This window comes from Mustelus asterias, chromosome 3 (assembly GCF_964213995.1).
Source record: "Mustelus asterias chromosome 3, sMusAst1.hap1.1, whole genome shotgun sequence".
NCBI lineage: Eukaryota > Metazoa > Chordata > Chondrichthyes > Carcharhiniformes > Triakidae > Mustelus > Mustelus asterias.
The window spans coordinates 158,861,582-158,885,415 of NC_135803.1; the positions used below are offsets into that span (position 1 = coordinate 158,861,582).

Sequence of the window (23,834 nt, forward strand, 5' to 3'; positions counted from 1 at the left end):
GCATGGGTGTGCTTCAAGTCTTTTGCTAATAAAAGTCTATTTGTTCTTGCATACAAACTAGTCATTGCTTGATTGATAGTGCATCAATTTTATTAGCGAAAGTTTTAGGATGGAGCAGATACTAAAACCCGATAGACTAGAATTGGATCCTCAAGCTGTAGGAGCCTCGAACAGCTTCAATCACTGGCTGCGCTGTTTCGAAACTTTCCTCACCGCCTCCGCCTCCATCGTCTGGACCGAAACCGACAAGCTCCACGTGCTCCACACCCGGGTAAGCGATCAAGTATTCTCGATGATTAGAGACGCTGAAACTTACAAGGATGCGATCGAACTTTTAAAAGGCCAGTACGACAAACAGAAATTGGCAGCTGTTGATTGGGAGAGGCTGTTTGAGGGTAAATCCACATCTGGCATGTGGGAGTCTTTTAAGGAATAGTTGTTAGGGCTGCAGGATAGGCATGTGCCTGTAAAGAGGAAGGATAGGAAGGGTAGGATTCGAGAACCGTGTATAACCAGGGAAATTGGGGGATTGGTCAAAAAGAAAAGAGAGGCGTACGTTAAGTCCAGGCAGTTAAAAACGGAGGGAGCTCTGGAGGAGTACAAAGAAAGTAGAACATAGAACATAGAACATTACAGCGCAGAACAGGCCCTTCGGCCCACGATGTTGCACCGACCAGTTAAAAAAAAAACTGTGACCCTCCAACCTAAACCAATTTCTTTTCGTCCATGAACCTATCTACGGATCTCTTAAACGCCCCCAAACTAGGCGCATTTACTACTGATGCTGGCAGGGCATTCCAATCCCTCACCACCCTCTGGGTAAAGAACCTACCCCTGACATCGGTTCTATAACTACCCCCCCTCAATTTAAAGCCATGCCCCCTCGTGCTGGATTTCTCCATCAGAGGAAAAAGGCTATCACTATCCACCCTATCTAAACCTCTAATCATCTTATATGTTTCAATAAGATCCCCTCTTAGCCGCCGCCTTTCCAGCGAAAACAATCCCAAATCCCTCAGCCTCTCCTCATAGGATCTCCCCTCCATACCAGGCAACATCCTGGTAAACCTCCTCTGCACCCTCTCCAAAGCCTCCACATCCTTCCTGTAATGTGGGGACCAGAACTGCACACAGTACTCCAAGTGCGGCCGCACCAGAGTTGTGTACAGTTGCAACATAACGCTACGACTCCTAAATTCAATCCCCCTACCAATAAACGCCAAGACACCATATGCCTTCTTAACAACCTTAGGAAAGAACTCAAACGGGAAATTAGAAGGGCAAAAAGGGGTCACGAAATGTCCCTGGCAGACAGGATTAAGGAGAATCCCAAGGCATTTTATTCATACGTTAGGAACAAAAGGGTTGTCAGGGAAAAAATCGGACCTCTCAGGGACAAAAGTGGGGAATTATGCTGAGAGCCCAAAGAAGTAGGGGAGATCCTAAATGAATACTTTGCGTCAGTATTCACAAAGGAGAGGGATGTGTTGACTGGGAGTGTCTTGGAGAGGAGTGTTGACCCGTTAGAGAAAATCTCCATTACAAGGGAGGAAGTGTTAGGTTTTTTAGGGAATATAAAGACTGACAAATCCCCAGGGCCTGATGGAATCTATCCAAGGCTGCTCAGGGAGACGAGAGATGAAATCGCTGGGCCTCTGACGCAAATCTTTGTTTCGTCACTGGACACAGGTGAGGTCCCAGACGATTGGAGGATAGCTAATGTGGTCCCGTTATTTAAGACGGGTAGGAAGGATAACCCGGGTAATTATAGGTCGGTGAGCTTGACGTCCGTGGTACGGAAGTTGTTGGAGAGGATTCTTAGAGAAAGGATGTATGCGCATTTAGAAAGGAATGAACTCATTAACGATAGTCAGCATGGTTTTGTGAGAGGGAGGTCATGCCTCACTAACCTGGTGGAGTTCTTTGAAGAAGTGACTAGAATGGTTGACGAGGGAAGGGCCATGGATGTCGTCTATATGGACTTTAGTAAGGCGTTTGATAAAGTCCCTCATGGTAGGTTGGTGGAAAAGGTTGGATCTCATGGGATAAAGGGGGAGGTGGCTGGATGGGTGGAGAACTGGCTTGGTCACAGAAGACAGAGGGTGGTAGTGGAAGGGTCTTTTTCTGGCTGGATGCCTGTGACTAGTGGTGTTCATGATGTGGAGATGCCGGCGTTGGACTGGGGTAAGCACAGTAAGAAGTCTCACAACACCAGGTTAAAGTCCAACAGGTTTATTTGGTAGCAAATACCATAAGCTTTCGGAGCGTGCTGCTCCTTCGTCAGATGGAGTGGCCTCTGTTCTCCAACAGTGCACAGACACAGAAATCAAGTTACAGAATACTAATTAGAATGCAAATCTCTACAGCCAGCCAGGTCTTAAAGGTACAGATAATGTGGGTGGAGGGAGCATTCAACACAGGTTAAAGAGATGTGTATTGTCTCCAGACAGAACAGCTGGTGAGATTATGCAAGACCAGGGGCAAGCTGTGGGGGTTACTGATAATGTGACATAAATCCAACATCCCGGTTTAGGCCGTCCTCATGTGTGCGGAACTTGGCTATCAGTTTCTGCTCAGCGACTCTGCGCTGTCGTGTGTCGTGAAGGCCGCCTTGGAGAACGCTTACCTGAAGATCCAAGGCTGAATGCCCGTGACTGCACGACAGCGCAGGAATTGATCACCCGATTCTCCTGGCTGTTGTCTGCGAGTAGCCAGAAGATGTCTGGCGTAGATTTCATTAGTCTGTTGTACTGGCCTTTTAAAAGTTCGATCGCATCCATGTAAGTTTCAGCGTCTCTAATCATCGAGAATACTTGATCGCTTACCCGGGTGTGGAGCACGTGTAGCTTGTCGGTTTCGGTCCGGACGACAGTGGAAGAGGTGAGGAAAGTTTAGAAACAGCGCAGCCAGTGATTGAAGCTGTTAGAGGCTCCTACAACTTGAGGATCCAATTCGAGTCTATCGGGTTTTAGTATCTGCTCCATCCCAAAACATTTGCTAATAAAATTGATGCACCATCAATCAAGCAAAGACTAGTTTGTATGCAAGAACAAATAGACTTTTATTCGCAAAAGACTTGGAGCACACCCATGCCGATGAACTGGTCCAGACTGAGGCAGGGGGGTGGGGAGCAGTCGCCTTTATACCTAGACCAGGGGGGGAGGAGTCCCGGGCAGGGTCGGCAGGGACATGTCCAGGCATGTCACACACACAGGCAATAAGCTAACAGTGGTTTACCACACTCTCTCTCTGCGTCTCCCTCCCTCTCTCTCTCTCTCTCTCTCTGTCTCTGCAAAATAAGAGCCAGCTACTGGGTTCTGAGGAAAGGTAGAAAATTAAAGGACTACCTTATTCCCTCTTCACTGAACTCTCTCATTCACCAAACTCCAACTTAAAGACCCTAATGCACACAAAACAGCACTTCGTGCAGACAAGGCGCCACTGAGGATGGCCTGTTTTCATGCCTTGCATTGTGGTTCCTGTAAAAAGATGTTAATGACAGCTCAAGAGGCAGTGGAAATACAATAAACAGATAACCTGTTGACAGTAATACCAAGTTCATTCCAAACAGCTTCTTGAGCTGATTCAGCACAGCAGAGCTTGCTAGATTTGATGATGTAGGTCACCAAGATTGTTAATTAGCACAGCGGTTTTCTAGAGTAACTGAGAAACAGAGAGGCTTGGGCAAGAACATCATGCACAAAATACATTTAGCAATCCTTCCAACCCATTGCACCTGCGTCCATGTGTTAACCATGTTAATCAGTAATTGGCAAAAATCATTTGCTGAATCTTGTTGAGAAATTATGCACACACTTCGTCAGAGTTCCGTCAACAAACAAGCTGTTGTTTATTCATTTATGGGACATGAGTATCGTTGGCTGGCCAGCATTTATTGCCCATCCCTAGTTGCCCTTGAGAAGGTGGGGGTAAGCTGCCGCCTTCCTGAATCGCTTCAAGTCCTGTGATGTAAGGAGGGAGCCACAATTATCCTTAATTAGCAAGTCTCTCGTTCTGGTGATGGAAGGAAAGAGACCAGGACTGATTAGGGACAGTTAGCATGCCTTTGTGAGTGGAAAATCAAGTCTCACAAATTTGATTGAGTTTTTTGAAGGGATAACCAAGAAAGTAGATGAGGGCAGTGCAGTTGATGTTGTCAGGACTTTAGCAAGGCCTTTGACAAGGTACCGCATGGGAGGTTGTTGCATAAGATTAAATCTCATGGGATCCAGGGTGAGGCAGCCAAATGGATACAAAATTGGCTTGATGACAGAAGACAGAGGGTGGTTATAGAGAGTTGTTTTTCAAACTGGAGGCCTGTGACCAGCGATGTGCCTCAGGGATCGGAGCTGGGTCCACTGTTATTTGTAATTTATATTAATGATTTGGATGAGAATATAGGAGGCATAATTAGTAAGTTTGCAGATGACACCAAGATTAGTGGCATAGTGGACAGTGAAGAAGGTTATCTAGGATTGTGACGGGATCTTGATCAATTGGGCCAGTGGGCTGACGAATGGCAGGTGGAGTTTAATTTTGATAAATGGAGGTGATGCATTTTGGTAGATTGAACCAGGGCAGGACTTACTCAGTTAACGGTAGGGCGTTGGGGAGAGTTATAGAACAAAGAACTCTCGGGGTACAGGTTCGTAGCTCCTTGAAAGTGGAGTCACAGAACATTGAATACAGGAGTTGGGATGTCTTGTTGAAGTTGTACAAGACATTGGTAAGGCCACACTTGGAATACTGTGTACAGTTCTGATCACCCTATTATAGAAAGGATATTATTAAACTAGAAAGAGTGCAGAAAAGATTTACTAGGATGGTACCGGGACTTGATGGTTTGAGTTATAAGGAGAGGCTGGATAGACTGGGACATTTTTCTCTGGAGCGTAGAAGGCTGAGGGATGATCTTATAGAGGTCTATAAAATAATGAGGGGCATAGATCAACTAGGTAGTCAATATCTTTTCCCAAAGGTAAGGGAGTCTAAAACTAGAGGGAGAGATGGACGGGGATTGGGGTTGCATAGTCTGGGGGGGGGATTGGAATTGGGGTCGCACAGTCTGCGGGGGTGTAATTGGGGTCAGAGAATCCGGGTTGGGGGGGGGGGTTTGGGGTTGCACAGTCCAGGGAGGTGGGGGGGGGAATTGGGGTTGCACAATCCAGGATGGGGGATTGGGGTGTCTCAGTCTTGCGGGGGGGGAAGAGATTGGGGCCGCACAGTCTGGGGGGGGGTGGAATTGGGGTCACAGAGTCCGGGTGGGGGTCTGGGGTTGCACAGTCCAGGGTGGGGGATTGGGGTCACACAGTCTTGGGGGATTGGGGTCACACAGTGTTGGGGGGGGGGGGCGAGAGATTGTGGTCGCTCAGTCTGGGGGAGGTGGGGGGGGGAATTGGTGTCGCACAGTCCAGGGTGGGGGATTGGGGTCACACAGTCTTTGGGGGGGGGATTGGGGTCACACAGTCTTGGGGGGGGGGGGATTGGGGTCACACAGTCTTGGGGGGGGGGGGGGATTGGGGTCACACAGTCTTGGGGGGGGGGGGGATTGGGGTCACACAGTCTTGGGGGGGGGGGGGAGATTGTGGTCGCTCACTCTGGGGGGGGGGGGGAATTGGGGTCGCACAGTCCAGGGTGGGGGATTGGGGTCTCACAGTCTGGGGTGAGGGGGGGAGGGAGAGATTGAGGTCGCACAGTCTGGGGGGAGGGGGAGATTGGGGTCGCACAGACTGGGGGGGGGCGGGGGGGAGAGAGATTGGGGTCGCACAGTCTGGGGGGGGGGGAGAGATTGGGGTCGCACAGTCTGGGGGGGGGAGAGATTGGGGTCGCACAGTCTGGGGGGGGGAGAGAGATTGGGGTCGCACAGTCTGGGGGGGGAGAGAGATTGGGGTCGCACAGTCTGGGGGGGGAGAGATTGGGGTCGCACAGACTGGGGGGGGCGGGGGGGAGAGAGATTGGGGTCGCACAGTCTGGGGGGGGAGAGAGAGATTGGGGTCACACAGTCTGGGGGGGGAGAGATTGGGGTCGCACAGTCTGGGGGGTGGTTGGGGTCGCACAGTCTGGGGGGGGGCTGTTGGGGTCGCACAGTCTGGGGGGGGGCTGTTGGGGTCGCACAGTCTGGGGGGGGCGGTTGGGGTCGCACAGTCTGGGGGGGTGGGTTGGGGTTGCACAGTCCTGGGGGGGGGGGGGTTTGGGGTCGTACAGTCTGGGGGAGGGAGAGAGATTGGGGTCGCACAGTCTGTGGGGGGGGTTGGGGTCGCACAGTCTGTGGGGGGGGTTGGGGTCGCACAGTCTGGGGGGGGGGGTTGGGGTCGCACAGTCTGGGGGGGGTGTTGGGGTCGCACAGTCTGGGGGGGGGGTTGGGGTCGCACAGTCTGGGGGCGGTTGGGGTCGCACAGACTGGGGGAGGGAGAGAGATTGGGGTCGCACAGTCTGGGGGGGGAGAGAGATTGGGGTCGCACAGTCTGGGGGGGGATTGGGGTCGCACACCCCGGGGGGGGGGATTGGGGTCGCACAGTCCGGGGGGGGGGGGGGGTGTTGGGGTCTCGCACAGTCCGGGGGGGGGATTGGGGTCGCACAGTCCGGAGGGGGGGGGGGGGATTGGGGTCGCACAGTCCGGGGGGGGGGGTTGGGGTCTCGCACAGTCCGGGGGGGGCGAGGGGGTTGGGGTCCCGCACAGTCCGGGGGGGGTTGGGGTCCCGCACAGTCCGGGGGGGGTTGGGGTCCCGCACAGTCCGGGGGGGATTGGGGTCTCTCACAGTTTGGGGGGGTGGAATAGGTTTGCACAGTCCGGGTGGGGTTGGGGTCACACAGTTCGGGGGTGGGTGGGTGGGGGGGCAGAGGGGGATTGGGGTCTCACACAGTCTGGGGGGGATTGGGGTCGCACACGGTCTGGGGGGGGTGGCAGGGGGATTGGGGTCACACAGTCCGGGGCGGATTGGAGTTGCACAGTCTCGGGGCGGATTGGGGTCGCACGGCCCGGAGGGGATTGGGGGTCGCACAATCTCGGGGGAGGATTGGGGTCTCTCTCAGTCCGGGGGTGGGGGGGGGGGGGGTTGGGGTCGCACGGGCCGGGGTTTTTTTGCGACAGCTTTATCAGCTTTTTTGTGAAATTGGATTTTGAACCGGAGCCCTGAGTGTGCTGATTATACCGTTCATATCACATTTATTTCTCATGTAAAGGTCAACACATTCAGACTTTGGTCAACTTACATGAGCTGGTCCCAAGGTCGTTCTCCATTTAGTCAAGTCTATTAATAAAGAATCAATCAGCAATGACAGCATGTATTTATATTACCTCTTTTATACATAATAAAACTTTAGGTGCTTCATCAGAGCAATATGAAACAAAATTTGGCAAGGAATCACAAAGTGTGATAAGAGGAACTCTTTTCCTCAAAAGGCAGTGGAAACAGAGGCTTTGAATATTTTTAAGGCAGAGTGAGCTAGATTCTTGATTAACAAGCGGAGTGAAAAGTTATCGGGGGCTGGTGGGAATGTGGGTTTGAAGTTACAATCAGCCATGATCATAATGTGGAGATGCTGGCGTTGGACTGGGGTGGGCACAGTAAGAAATCTCACAATACCAGGTTAAATTCCAACAGGTTTATTTGGAATCATGAGCTTTCTGGAGCGCTGCGTCCGATTTTTTTTGGGGGGGGGGGGAGGGAGGGAGGGAGGGGGGGAGGGAGGGAGGGAGGGAGGGAGGGAGGACACCCCACTCACTTGATTAAGCAGCAGTGCTCTGAAAGCTTGTGATTCCAAATAAACCTGTTGGACTTTAACCTGGTGTTGTCAGAGTTCTTACAATGATCGTATTGAATGGTGAAGCAGGCTCAAAGGGCCGAATGGCTTCTCCTGCTGCTCATTCGAATGTTTGCAGGGCAGATTACCAAAAGCTAGGTCAAGAACTAGAGTGCAGATTTAAGATGCGGAGCAAGAGATGCAGTGGGAGTGAGAAGGAAACCTTTTTTTACCCAGTGAATGGTAATGATCTGGAACTGGCTGCCTACAAGGGTGGTGGAAATGGAGATGATCAAAGGTTTCAGAAGGAATTTTGAAAGACACTGAAGAGGAATAAGCTTGCACAGCTAAAACGATAGACCGTCACCCCTTTGTTTTCATTTGATTTAATTTTTAACTGTTCTCTACCTTTTTATTTCCTTATTGTTTTTCTTTCTTTTTCTTCTTTCTCCCTCCCCCCTCCCACTCTTTTCCCTATTCCCCCCCAACTCTTTTCCCTATTCCCCCCCCAACTCTTTTCCCTATTTTTCCCCCCTTTCCTTTCCTTTCCTTTTTCTCCCCTGTTGCTTCCCCTTTCCCCCTTTTTCTCAATTTTACCTCTCTCCCATCCATCTCCCCCCTCCCTCCATCTCCCCCCTCCCTCCATCTCCCCCCTCCCTCCATCTCCCCCCTCCCTCCATCTCCCCCCTCCCCCCCCTTACATCTTCATCTGTCACAGTTTACCCTCTGATTTCAGCTTCTCTGCCTTTTGGCCATTCGCACCCTTCATTGTCTCTGTGGGCTGCCATTAGCAGCCTTTCCCCTTGTTTTTGTGGCTATGACTCATCCTTCATTCGCTCACCCTACAGGATAAATATCTCTCACTTTCTATGCCTTTTAGCTTTGACAAAGGGTCATCTAGACTTGAAACGTCAGTTCTTTTCTCTCCTTACAGGTGCTGCCAGACCTGCTGAGATTTTCCAGCATTTTCTCCTTTGGTTTCTGGGGATAAAGTTCCTTTGTCTGAATAATACTCCCTGATATTAGCTTGGACATGCTTTACTTCTCTAACAAAGTTAACATCAATATTGTCAGATACATTTTCAAGAGAAGCTTTGCACCTTCACACAGATGTTCATCCAATGAAGGGGTAGACTAGAATGTAGATGAGAGCAGTGCAGTTGATGTTGTCTACATGGACTTTAGCAAGGCCTTTGACAAGGTACCACATGATAGGTTGTTGCATAAGGTTAAATCTCACGGGATCCAGGGTGAGGTATCTAAATAGATACAAAATTGGCTTGATGACAGAAGACAGAGGGTAGTTGTAGAGGGTTGTTTTTCAACCTGGAGGCCTGTGACCAGCGGTGTGCCTCAGGGATCGGTGCTGGGTCCACTGTTATTTGTCATTTATATTAATGATTTGGATGAGAATTTAGTAGGCATGATTAGTAGATTTGCAGATGACACCAAGATTGGTTGCAAAGTTGAAGGTTATAGAACAAAGAACAATACGTCGGTATTCACAAAGGAGAGGGATGTGTTGACTGGGAGTGTCTCGGAGGGGAGTGTTGAACCGTTGGAGAAAATCTCTATTACAAAGGAGGAAGTGTTAGGTTTGTTAGAGAAGTTAAAGACTGACAAATCCCCAGGGCCTGATGGAATCTATCCAAGGCTGCTCAGGGAGACGAGAGATGAAATCGCTGGGCCTCTGACGCAAATCTTTGTCTCGTCACTGGACGCAGGTGAGGTCCCAGAGGATTGGAGGATAGCTAATGTGGTCCCGTTATTTAAGAAGGGTAGGAAGGATAACCCGGGTAATTATAGGCCTGTGAGCTTGACGTCCGTGGTGGGGAAGTTGTTGGAGAAGATTCTTGGAGATAGGATGTATGCGCATTTAGAAAGGAATAAACTCATTAACGATAGTCAGCATGGTTTTGTGAGAGGGAGGTCATGCCTCACTAACTTGGTGGAGTTTTTTGAAGAAGTGACCAAAATGGTTGACGAGGGAAGGGCCATAGAACATAGAACATAGAACATTACAGCGCAGAACAGGCCCTTCGGCCCACGATGTTGCACCGACCAGTTAAAAAAAAAACTGTGACCCTCCAACCTAAACCAATTTCTTTTCGTCCATGAACCTATCTACGGATCTCTTAAACGCCCCCAAACTAGGCGCATTTACTACTGATGCTGGCAGGGCATTCCAATCCCTCACCACCCTCTGGGTAAAGAACCTACCCCTGACATCGGTTCTATAACTACCCCCCCTCAATTTAAAGCCATGCCCCCTCGTGCTGGATTTCTCCATCAGAGGAAAAAGGCTATCACTATCCACCCTATCTAAACCTCTAATCATCTTATATGTTTCAATAAGATCCCCTCTTAGCCGCCGCCTTTCCAGCGAAAACAATCCCAAATCCCTCAGCCTCTCCTCATAGGATCTCCCCTCCATACCAGGCAACATCCTGGTAAACCTCCTCTGCACCCTCTCCAAAGCCTCCACATCCTTCCTGTAATGTGGGGACCAGAACTGCACACAGTACTCCAAGTGCGGCCGCACCAGAGTTGTGTACAGTTGCAACATAACGCTACGACTCCTAAATTCAATCCCCCTACCAATAAACGCCAAGACACCATATGCCTTCTTAACAACCTTATCTACTTGATTCCCAACTTTCAGGGATCTATGCACACATACACCTAGATCCCTCTGCTCCTCCACACTATTCAAAGTCCTCCCGTTAGCCCTATACTCAACACATCTGTTATTCCTACCAAAGTGAATTACCTCACACTTCTCCGCATTAAACTCCATCCGCCACCTCTCGGCCCAACTTTGCAACCTGTCTAAGTCTTCCTGCAAACTACGACACCCTTCCTCACTGTCTACCACACCACCGACTTTGGTGTCATCAGCAAATTTGCTAATCCACCCAACTATACCCTCATCCAGATCATTAATAAATATTACAAACAGCAGTGGCCCCAAAACAGATCCCTGAGGTACACCACTTGTAACCGCACTCCATGATGAATATTTACTATCAACCACCACCCTCTGTTTCCTATCCGCTAGCCAATTCCTGATCCAATTTCCTAGATCACCCCCAATCCCATACATCTGCATTTTCTGCAGAAGCCTACCATGGTGAACCTTATCAAACACCTTACTAAAATCCATATATACCACGTCCACTGCCTTGCCCCCATCCACCTCCTTGGTCACTTTCTCAAAAAACTCAATAAGGTTAGTAAGGCACGACCTACCTGCCACAAAACCATGCTGACTATCACCTATCAATTCATTACTCTCCAAATAACTATAAATCCTATCCCTTATAATTTTTTCCAACATCTTGCCGACAACAGAAGTGAGACTCACCGGTCTATAATTCCCGGGGAAGTCTCTGTTCCCCTTCTTAAACAATGGGACAACATTCGCTAACCTCCAATCTTCTGGTACTATACCAGAGGCCAACGACGACCTGAAGATCAGAGCCAGAGGCTCTGCAATCACTTCTCTTGCCTCCCAGAGAATCCTTGGATAAATCCCATCCGGACCAGGGGATTTATCTATTTTCAGACCCTCCAGAATATCCTGCACATCCTCCTTATCAACTGTAATACTGTCTATTCTACTCCCTTGCAACCCAGTGTCCTCCTCAGCTATATTCATGTCCCCTTGCGTGAACACCGAAGAGAAATATTGGTTCAATGCTTCACCAATCTCCTCCGGTTCCACACATAACTTCCCTCTGCCATCTATAACTGGCCCTAAACTTGCCCTAACCAACCTTCTGTTCTTGACATACCTATAGAACGCCTTAGGATTCTCTTTAACCCTATCCGCCAAAGTCTTCTCATGTCCCCTTTTAGCCCTTCTAAGCTCGCTCTTCAACTCCCTCTTAGCCAATCTAAAGCTTTCTAGTGCACTACCCGAGTGCTCACGTCTCATCCGAACATAAGCCTCCTTTTTCTTTTTAACCAACAAAGAAACTTTTTTGGTGCACCACGGTTCCCTAGCCCTACCAATTCCTCCTTGCCTGACAGGGACATACCTATCACAGACTCGCAGTAGCTGCTCCTTGAAAAAACTCCACATGTCGGACGTTCCCAGTCCCTGTAATCTCCTAGTCCAACCTATGTTTCCTAATTCTCTCCTAATAGCCTCATAATTACCCTTCCCCCAGCTAAAACCATTGGCCCGAGGTTCATGCCTATCCCTTTCCATCACTAAGGTGAACGTAACCGAATTGTGGTCACTATCACCAAAATGCACACCAACTTCCAAGTCTAGCACCTGGTCTGGCTCATTTCCCAGCACCAGATCCAATATAGCCTCACCTCTAGTTGGCCTGTCTACATACTGAGTCAAAAAACCTTCCTGCACGCTTTGAACAAAAACTGACCCCTCTAACGAGCTAGAGCTATAACAATTCCAGTCAATATTAGTCAAGTTAAAATCCCCCATAACAATTGCCCTATTACTTTCACTCCTAAGCAGGATTGACTCCGCAATCCTTTCCTCAACCTCTCTAGAACTTTTAGGAGGTCTATAAAAGACTCCCAACAGGGTGACCTCTCCTCTCCTATTTCTAATCTCCGCCCATACTACCTCAACAGATAAGTCCTCATCAAACCTCCTCTCTGACACTGTGATACAATCTCTGACCAATAATGCTACCCCTCCCCCTCTTCTACCTCCTTCCCTACTTCGACTAAAACATTTGAACCCCGGGACCTGCAGCATCCATTCCTGCCCCTGCTCTATCCATGTCTCTGAAATAGCCACAACATCGAAGTCCCAGGTACTGATCCACGCTGCAAGTTCACCCACTTTATTACGAATACTCCTGGCATTGAAGTATACACATTTCAAACCCTGCTCCACCCCACCTCTGCAATGCCGTGCATTGCAGTCCCCATCCATGCATCCCTCACTTTCAGCCCCACTACTCAGGATCCCTCCCCCCCCCCGAATCAGTTTAAACCTCCCTGCATGGCCTTAGCAAATTTACCCCCCAGGATATTGGTCCCCTTCTGATTAAGGTGTAGAGCATGGATGTCGTCTATATGGACTTTAGTAAAGCGTTTGACAAAGTCCCTCATGGTAGGCTGGTGAAAAAAGTTGGATCTCATGGGATAAAGGGGGAGGTGGCTAGATGGGTGGAGAACTGGCTTGGTCACAGAAGACAGAGGGTGGTAGTAGAAGGGTCTTTTTCCGGCTGGAGGCCTGTGACTAGTGGTGATCCGCAGGGCTCTGTACTGGGACCTCTGCTGTTTGTGATTTATATAAATGATCTGGAAGAAGGTGTAACTGGGGTGATCAGTAAGTTTGTGGACGACACGAAAATGGCTGGACTTGCAGATAGTGAGGAACATTGTCAGAGGCTACAGAAGGATATAGATAGGCTGGAAATTTGGGCAAAGAAATGGCAGATGGAGTTCATCCAGATAAATGCGAAGTGATGCATTTTGGTAGAACTAATGTATGGGGAGCTATACGATAAATGGCAGAACTATAAAGGGTGTAGATACGCAGAGGGACCTGGGTGTGCAAGTCCACAGATCCTTGAAAGTGACGTCACAGGTGGAAAAGGCGGTGAAGAAGGCATATGGCATGCTTGCCTTTATAGGACGGGGCATAGAGTATAAAAGTTGGGGTCTGATGTTGCAGATGTATAGAATGTTGGTTCGGCCGCATCTGGAATCCTGCGTCCAGTTCTGGTCGCCACACTACCAGAAGGACGTGGAGGTTTTGGAGAGAGTACAGAGGAGGTTTACCAGGATGTTACCTGGTATGGAGGGGCTTAGTTATGAGGAGAGATTGGGTAAACTGGGGTTGTTCTCCCTGGAAAGAAGGAGGATGAGGGGAGACTTAATAGAGGTGTATAAAATTATGAAAGGCATAGATAGGGTGAACGGTGGGAAGCTTTTCCCCAGGTTGGTGGTGACGTTCACGAGGGGTCATAGGTTCAAGGTGAAGGGGGGGAGGTTTAACACAGATATCAGACGGACATATTTTACACAGAGGGTGGTGGGGGCCTGGAATGCGCTGCCAGGCAGGGTGGTGGAGGCGGACACACTGGGAACGTTTAAGACTTATCTAGACAGCCATATGAACGGAGTGGGAATGGAGGGATACAAAAGAATGGTCTAGTTTGGACCAGGGAGCGGCGCGGGCTTGGAGGGCCGAAGGGCCTGTTCCTGTGCTGTATTGTTCTTTGTTCTAATACAGAACAGGAACAGGCCCTTCTGGTAGTGTGGTGACCAGAACTGGACGCAGTATTCCAAATGCGGCCGAACCAACGTTCTATACATCTGCAACATCAGACCCCAACGTTTATACTCTATGCCCCGTCCTATAAAGGCAAGCATGCCATATGCCTTCTTCACCACCTTCTCCACTTGTGACGTCACCTTCAAGGATCTGTGGACTTGCACACCCAGGTCCCTCTGTGTATCTACACCCTTTATGGTTCTGTCATTTATCGTATAGCTCCTCCCTACATTATCTAGGATTGCGATGGGAACTTGATCAATTGGGTCAGTGGGTTGACGATTGGCAGATGGAGTTTAATTTAGCTAAATGCGAGGTGATGCATTTTGGTAGATTGAACTAGGGCAGGACTTATTGAGTTAATGGTAGGGCGTTGGGGATAGTTATAGAACAAAGAGATCTAGGGGTACAGGTTCAAAGCTCCTTGAAAGTGGAGTCACAGGTGGACAGAGTGGTGAAGAAGGCATTCGGCATGCTTGGTTTAATTGAATACAGGAGTTGGGACGTCTTGTTGAAGTTGTACAAGACATTGGTAAGGCCACAATTGGAATACTGTGTACAGTTCTGCTCACCCTATTATAGAAAGGATATTATTAAACTAGAAAGAGTGCAGAAAAGATTTACTAGGATGTTACCGGGACTTAATGGTTTGAGTCATAAGGAGAGATTGGATAGACTGGGGCTTTATTCTCTGGAGTGTAGGAGGCTGAAGGGTGATCTTTATAGAGGTCTATAAAATAATGAGGTGCATTGATAGTCAAAATCTGTTTCCCAAAGGTAGGGGAGTCTAAAACTAGAGGGTATAGGTTTAAGGTGAGAGGGGAGAGATACAAAAGGATTCAGAGGGGCAATTCTTTTTACACAGAGGGTGGTGAGTGTCTGGAATGAGCTGCCATAGATGATGATTGAGGCGGGTATAATTTGTCTTTTTAAAAAGTGTTTAGACAGTTACATGGGTAAGGTGTGTATAGAGGCATGTGGGCCAAACACAGGCAATTGGAACTGGCTTAATGTTAAAAACTGGGCAGCATGGACAAGTTGGGCTGAAGGGCCTGTTTCCATGCTGTAAACCTCTATGACTCTATGAATCCAAATCATCCAAAAATAATTTAAAAATCCTTGTAACATTTCTGAATGTGATTCCTTTTTTCTTCAAGTTGATTTTGAGTGCATCCATCAGAGGAATAAAGAATTTCTCCTGAAACTTGTCTCTTGGAGAAAGCATTCATCAACATTTGATGCATCATCACCAATGACATATTTTTCTCACTCTCTTCCTTTTATTCACACACTTGTCGTCTACATCAGGAAGGTTTTCTCTCGCTTTGAGTTCAACTTCATCAAAACCTTTTTGGATTTCTTCCAAGAAGTGAGAGAGTGATGTGTAAAGCTTTGCACATGTATGAAGGGCTATCAATGAATCGATCCTGTAAGGTCTGGCTGGTTTTGTGGAACTGATCTAACAAACAATTCCAAAGTTGTGATGTGAACACAAATTTCAATGGGAAAACCATCTCTGCACAATACAGTTAATTGATCAATATGGGAAAGTTCTGGTGGAGAATCAACAGACAAATTCAAGTATCCTATTTTTCTCAAATCATCCTAGATCCTCTTGTGTTTCCAGCCATAAGCTGTATGTTGTTGTAGATATGTATGAAGGCCTCCCAGATCCACTGCTTCCATAATGCTTAAATGACTGGCAAGAAATCAAACAAACTTAGCAATGAGTTCCATCAAGCCAAGAAAGTTCCCGTTATACAGCGAGCCCAACTTTTCATTGACTCCCCTAAAAACCTAGTCCATGTTGCTGTGAGACTAGTTAGAATTGCTTTGGACTTTGACAGTTGGAAGCAGTCAACACAGTCTTTACAGTTACAAATAGTGTGTGGAGAGAGGGATAATCAGGTTAAAGAGATGTGAATTGTCTAACCTGTGATTATCCCTCTCTCCACGCACACTGTTTGTACCTGTAAAGACTCGCATTCCAATGATCATTTACTTTCCAATCTGTAATTATCTTGCAATTGTGTCTTTGCCTATATATACTGTGTTTGTGAACCTACCTCCACTTACCTGATGAAGGAGCAGCGCTCCGAAAGCTTGTGGTTCCAAATAAACCTGTTGAGCTTTAACCTGCCTCTATACACACCTTACCCATGTAACCTTGTGAGACTTCTTATTGTGCCCACCCCAGTCCAACACCAGCATCTCCACATCATGGCTACCTACCACTGACCCTTGAGAGACATCACTCTTTACCATCTGAAAAATGACCAATTACCACAGCCAGTTATCCAAGCTGACAGTGACCCTCCTATGCCACAAGCCTCACTTTTATTAACCACAGAACCTTCATGTGGCACTTTGTCAAACATTTCGTTAAAAATTATATTGACCACATCCATTACATTCTCTTCAACAACAAAAATAGAAAATGCTGGAAAATCTCAGCAGGTCTGACAGCGTCTGTGGGGAGGGAATAGGGCAACGCCTTGATCCAGATGACTCTTCGTCATCTTTTCATTCTCTTCAATGTTGTCTGTTACTTCATCAAAAAATTCCATGAGATTGGTCAAACAGGTTTTTTCTGTGATGTTAAGAGAGGTTGCCAGGGACAGAGGCCACACCCTAGTGGGAGGAAGTGTTGGAAGAGAGACAAGGGGAGGAAAATAATGAGGTTCCTTCACAGGACTTTGACCTGAGCATTTCCACACAGAGGAACGGCTGGAGCATCGTCACTTTGTCATAACCAAAGTACTTCTCACAATGAGTTATTTTCAAGGGCAATGACTACACATAATATTAATTACTGAGTTCCTTTTAACACAGTAAGTCAATGCCTGCCCTGCAATGCCTGGAAATGTAAATGAGTTGATTCGCAGTGGAACTGAAATATTCACTCACTGTCTGGCACATTTTAAACCTCCATTCAGAGATCCTCGGGGTAGAGGTGAAATAAGACGTGCATCTGGCCGTCTCTGACATCTGCTCGTTATTTCCTTTATTCTTCAGTCATATGAAGATTTGGTTCAGCGCCTGGAGCCAGTGATCATGGAGCTGGAGAGACAAGAGAATGTTCTAGTCATCTGTCACCAGGCTGTCATGCGTTGCCTATTGGCCTACTTCCTCGACAAAACAGCAGGTAAAAGGAAAGTTAAATAGTTGCAGAAGTGTTTAAATTGGGACCATCCCCACAGTGCAAGACAACAAGCTGAGCAGTAACAACCAGATTGCCAGGTTCACCCATCTCCATCTGCTGAGAATTTGCTTCCCAATAAAGTAGGGTTCAGAATCTGCTCTCCTAAATCAATGTTACTCCTTAACCTCCTATCAAGGACTCAATCTCAACCAATGATTCACTCAGAGGCTGCTCTTGGAACCTGATTCAGGCCTGTGTCTGTGCAGTGAGTCCCCGTGTCTATGCAGTGAGCGTCTGTGTCTATGCAGTGAGTGTCTGCGTCTGCAATGAGCGTCTGCATCTGTACTAGAGAGCAAGAAAACAAAAGGGACCAAATGTGGATCGAGCAGAAGCCAGCTGCCCCAGGGAGGAAGCTGTGAGTGCTCAGGGAAACCACTGATTTCGGAGTCCCCTGTCCCAGTGCATTGGGTGTGTCATTGATGTATCCAGTTACAATCGCAGATTAGACTGCAATCTCACCGTTATCAATGTAACTGAGTACGGACATAGTATCAGATCATAAACATAAATAATAAAAAATACACACCCTTTCAGCTGTCAGAAAGTTAATAAACAGCAGATTATATTGTGAATGCCACAGTTCTGAGTTTTCTTGATGTTACATTGTTGTAATCGAAATCTTCGGAAGTCTTTCTTCAGTAGGTTGTGATGTTGCTTTGTTGAATACATTTAAGTTTTCAGCAGACAGAATTTTTCTCTCAGAGAATGGAGGGATATGGGGGAGGAGAGAACGATTAGGAAACTGGAGTTGAATCCCAAGATCAGCTATGATTGTATTGAATGGTGGAGATAGGCCGAATGGTCTACTCCACCTGTGCTTTGTGTTCTTGTAGGTTACACTGCTAATTAGCAGAGGCATTTAGACACCGGTTCCCTGAGGAAAATTAATCCCAATTTGTACAGTACAACTCTGGTATCAATTATACAAAGAAACTAAACTCTCTCCCTCCCCTGACCCTCCACCACACTCTCTGTCCCTCCCCGACCTTCCACCACACTCTCCCTCCCTCCCCTGACCCTCCACCACACTCTCCCTCCCTCCTGTGACCTTACACCACACTCTCCCTACCCCAACCCTCCACCACACTCTCCCTCCTACCCTGACCCTCCACCGCACTGTCCCCTTTCTGGTGCCTAGGTACCATTATCCTCTCACAAGATTAAGCGTGTGTGAATGATTTTTGGAAGTCTACAGGAATGGATTAGTACAGTTGCTGGGGCCCTTGGTGCGCCCTCTAGCCCGCCACTTCCTTACTGATCCAAGGTGATAACATTGTCAATAGGAGCGTGGCAACCCACTCTGCCCCTTGCGTCTGCTCCACAATTCCAGAAGGAATCGTTTTTTTCTCTGCGGGTTATGACTGTGTGGGACTCTCTTCCCCAGCTAAATGACAGAGCTCCACTCCTGCCTATTCCAGAATCTGTTGATTCCTATTGTAGCCAGAAATCGATCAACTTCCATAAGGATGGTGATTAATTGAATAGCTCATGCCTCAAGGTGGTACCTAAAGCTGCTTCTAAAAATCTCAAATCAAAATAATGCATACTTTCCTGACAGAGTCTTGAACAGGTTTGAAAAACTATATTAAGATAATGCTTTTAAAAAAGATATCACACAAACAGCAAATGATGCAATTGGAAATCACTAACAAAAGTTATTTTACTCAAGCAAAATATCATTGAACTTTCTTTTGTTGTTAACTTATAAAAGGACTTGTGTATGAATTGACTTAAAATCCAAAATAACTATAAATTTAAGATCAAGGTCAACATTCTAATCTGAAACCAGAGTGAAAGTTAGACAGACCACCCAATGGGAACTCTCATTTGGAGCAGAATTGAGTTCTGCCAGGATTCTATCCTTAGAGGCAGCTTTACATTCTGGTGGGGGAAACAGACACAAAGTGATCTGTCTGGTAGAGTTCTGAAGCTCTCTGATCAATTTGCCTTTCATAAAGTCTCAACACGGTGGCACAGTGATTGGCACTGCTGCCTCACAGCGACACAGTGGCACAGTGATTAGCACTGCTGCCTCACAGCGACACGGTGGCACAGTGATTGGCACTGCTGCCTCACAGCGACACGGTGGCACAGTGGTTAGCACCGCTGCCTCACAGCGCCAGGGATCAGGGACAGCACGGTGGCACAGTGGTTAGCACTGCTGCCTTACAGTGTACAGTTCTGTCTGGAGACAATACACATCTCTTTAACCTGTGTTTAATGTTCCCTCCAACCACATTATCTGTACCTTTTTAAGACCTGGCTGGCTGTAGAGATTTGCATTCTAATTAGTATTCTGTAACTTGATTTCTGTGTCTGTGCACTGTTGGAGAACAGAGACCACTCCATCTGACGAAGGAGCAGCAAGCGCCGAAAGCTTATGGTATTTGCTACCAAATAAACCTGTTGGACTTTAACCTGGTGTTGTGAGACTTCTTACTGGCCTTACAGTGGCACAGTGGTTAGCACAGCTTCCTCACAATGACACGGTGGCACAGTGGTTAGCACAGCTGCCTCACAGCGACATGGTGGCACAGTGGTTAGCACAGCTGCCTCACAGAGCCAGGGACCCGGGACAGCACAGTGGCACAGTGGTTAGCACTGCTGCCTCACAGCGCCAGGGACCCGGGGCAGCACGGTGGCACAGTGGTTAGCACTGCTGCCTCACAGGGCCAGGGACCCGGGTTCGATTCCCAGCAGCACGGTGGCACAGTGGTTAGCACTGCTGCCTCACAGCGCCAGAGACCCGGGTTCGATTCCCAGCAGCACGGTGGCACAGTGGTTAGCACTGCTGCCTCACAGCGACAGAGACCTGGGGCAGCACGGTGGCACAGTGGTTAGCACTGCTGCCTCACAGCGCCAGAGACCTAGGTTCAAATCCCGGCTCGGGTCACTGTCTGTGTGGAGTTTGCATGTTCTCCCCGTGTCTGCAAGGGTTTCCTCCGGGTGCTCCGGTTTCCTCCCACAGTCCAAAGGTGTGCGGGTTAGGTTGATTGGCCACGCTAAATTACCCCTTAGTGTCAGGGGGACAAGTAGGCTTAATACATGGGGCTACAGGGATAGGGCCTGGGTGGGATTGTGGTCGGTGCAGACTCGATGGGCCGAATGGCCTCCTTCTGCACTGTAGGGATTCTATGATTCTATTCGATGATTCTAACTCTCCCCAGTTAAAAGTTGGAACTTCCCAAACTAAGCTAAGTGATTTCAGAAGAGCAGCATGGTGCCAGTGTAACATTCTGCAGCAGTTGGGGTGAATATCCCTGAAGTGCATTTATAGCTATGGGCTATTCACTCAGAACTGCAGAGCTGAGCTGAGAGGTGGCAAATGGAGTTTAATGCAGAAAAGTGTGAGGTGATTCACTTTGGAAGGAGTAACAGGAATACAGGCTAATGCTAAGATGGTAGTGTGGATGAACAGAGGGATCTGGGTGTCCATGTGCATAGATCCCTGAAAGTTGGCACCCAGGTTGATAGGGTTGTTAAGAAGGCATATGGTGTGTTCAGCTTTTATTGGTAGAGGGATTGAGTTTCGGAGCCATGAGGTCATGCTGCAACTGTACAAAACTCTGGTGCGGCCGCACCTGGAGTATTGCGTACAGTTCTGGTCGCCGCATTATAGGAAAGATGTGGAAGTGTTGGAAAGGGTGCAGAGGAGATTTACCAGGATGTTGCCTGGTATGGTGGGAAGATCGTATGAGGAAAGGCTGAGGGACTTGAGGTTGTTTTCGTTAGAGAGAAGAAGGTTAAGAGGTGACTTAATAGAGGCATACAAGATGATCAGAGGATTAGATAGGGTGGATAGTGAGAGCCTTTTTCCTCGGATGGTGTTGGCTAGCACGAGGGGACATAGCTTTAAATTGAGGGGTGAGCGATATAGGACAGATGTTAGAGGTAGGTTCTTTACTCAGAGAGTAGTAAGGGCGTGGAATGCCCTGCCTGCAGCAGTGGTGGACTCGTCAACATTAAGAGCATTCAAATGGTTATTGGATAAACATATGGATGATATTGGAATAGTGTAGATTAGAGGGGCTTTAGATTGGTTTCACTGGTCGGCGCAATATCGAGGGCCGAAGGGCCTGTACTGTGCTGTAATATTCTAGAACATGTAATTGATGTCAATGTCTTATGAATTACATTGTTACGGTTGAATGGTAATTACATTGCTGATCAGTTGATGGGTACACCTGTAAATGGGGATAGCTGGGACACTGGGTGGTTGGAGTAGTGTTGACTGCGAACTAAGTCAATAAACTCTCTCCAGCAAAGAAAATTGCTGTGTCTTAGTTTTAACTTCATCAACCAGCATGATCTAGTTAACAGTTCACTTTGTCACAGGAATTCGGATGGGAGTCTTCACTTCATTCCATGTGTGAATAGGAGTTCCACACCATCACCTTGTGAAAAACGGATGCATTGGAATTTCAGCCCCCCGTGATCCCACAGTCCAGGGGTTTCCAAACTGGCTTCTGCGAGACTCCTCCAGGGGCTCCATAAGATATAGGAGCAAAAGTAGGCCATTCAGCCAATCGCATCTGCTGCACCATTCAGTGAGATCATGACTGATCTGATATAATCCTCAACTCCATATTTCTGCCTTATCCTTACTTGAGAAAGGATATACTGGCACTGGAGGGGGTGCAGAGGAGATTCACTAGGTTGATTCCGGAGTTGAGAGGGTTGGCTTATGAGGAGATACTGAGTAGCCTGGGTCTGTACTCATTGGAATTCAGAAGAATGAGGGGAGATCTGATAGAAACATATAAGATTATGAAGGGAATAGATGAGATAAAAGCAGGGAAGTTGTTTCCACTGGCGGGTGAAACTAGAACTGGGGGGCATAGCCTCAAAATAAGGGGAAGCAGATTTAGGACTGAGTTGAGGAACTTCTTCACACAAAGGGTTGTGAATCTGTGGAATTCCTGCCCAGTGAAGCAGTTGAGGCTACCTCATTAAATGTTTTTAAGGCAAGGATAGATAGATTTTTGAACAGTAAAGGAATTAATTCTATGATTTCTATGATTAAGGGCTCTGGTGAGTGGGCGGGTAAGTGGAACTGAGTCCACAAAAAGATCAGCCATGATCTTATTGAATGGCGGAGCAGGCTCGAGGGGCCAGATGGCCTACTCCTGCTCCTTGTTCTTATATTCTTATCCCCATAACCCTCTATTCCCTAACTGATTAAATATCCATCTATCTCACTCTTGAACATACTTAACGACCCAGCCTCTACAGCCCTCTGCGGTAAAGAATTCCACAGATTCACCACTCTCAGAGAGAAGAAATTCCTCCTCATCACTGTCTTAAATGGACCCCTTACTCTGAGATTATGTCGTCTGGTCCCAGACTCTCCCACAAGGGAAAACAATTCTCTCGCATCTACGCTGTCAGGCTCTCTGAGAATCCTGTATAAAGAACAAAGAAAATTACAGCACAGGAACAGGCCCTTCAGCCCTCCAGGCCTGCACCGACCATGCTGCCCGACTGAACTAAAACCCCCCACCCTTCCGGGGACCGTATCCCTCTATTCCCATCCTATTCATGTATTTGTCAAGACGCCCCTTAAAAGTCACTACCGTATCTGCTTCCACTACCTTCCCCGGCAACGAGTTCCAGGCACCCACCACCCTCTGTGTAAAAAATCTGCCTCGTACATCTCCTTTAAACCTTGCCCTTCGCACCTTAAACCTGTGCCCCCAAGTAATTGACTCTTCAACCCTGGGAAAAAGCTTCTGACTATCCACTCTGTCCATGCCTCTCATAATCTTGTAGACTTCTATCAGGTCACCCCTCAACCTCCGTCGTTCCAGTGAGAACAAACCATGTTTCTCCAACCTCTCCTCATAGCTGATGCCCTCCATACCAGGCAACATCCTGGTAAATCTTTTCTGTAACCTCTCCAAAGCCTCCACATCCTTCTGGTAGTGTGGTGACCAGAATTGAACACTATATTCCAAGTGCGGCCTAACTAAGGTTCTATAAAGCTGCAACATGACTTGCCAATTTTTAAACTCAGTCCCCAGCCGATGAAGGCAAGCATGTCGTATGCCTTCTTGACTACCTTCTCTCCACCTGCATTTCCACTTTCAGTGACCTGTGTACCTGTACACCCAGATCCCTTTGCCTATCAATACTCTTGAGGGTTCTGCCATTTACTGTATATTTCCTATCTGTATTAGACCTTCCAAAATGCATTACCTCTCATTTGTCCGGATTAGAACAAAGAACAGTACAGCACAGGAAACAGGCCCTTCGGCCCTCCAAGCCTGTGCCGCTCCTTGGTCCAACGAGACCAATCGTTTGTATCCCTCCATTCCCAGGCTGCTCATGTGACTATCCAGGTAAGTCTTAAACGATGTCAGCGTGCCTGCCTCCACCACCCTACTTGGCAGCGCATTCCAGGCCCCCACCACCCTCTGTGTAAAAAACATCCCTCTAATACCTGAGTTATACTTCGCCCCTCTCACCTTGAGCCCGTGACCCCTCGTGAACGTCACTTCTGATCTGGGAAAAAGCATCCCACCGTTCACCCTATCTATCCCCTTCATAATCTTGTACACCTCTATTAGATCTCCCCTTATTCTCCGTCTTTCCAGGGAGAACAACCCCAGTTTACCCAATCTCTCCTCA

The 23,834-nt window shown here is 47.9% G+C and overlaps 1 protein-coding gene across 34 annotated transcripts in view; it reads left to right on the top strand.

Annotated features, from left to right (window-relative positions):
* The window catches only part of LOC144491780 (6-phosphofructo-2-kinase/fructose-2,6-bisphosphatase 4), a 275,487-nt gene that overhangs the window by 194,254 nt on the left and 57,399 nt on the right, over positions 1–23,834 (top strand). For all 34 annotated transcript variants that reach the window (XM_078210073.1, XM_078210066.1, XM_078210050.1 and 31 more), the window contains one exon: positions 17,021–17,150. In XM_078210073.1, coding sequence (XP_078066199.1) covers positions 17,021–17,150 — 130 coding nt within the window. The remainder of the gene's footprint in view (positions 1–17,020; positions 17,151–23,834) is intronic.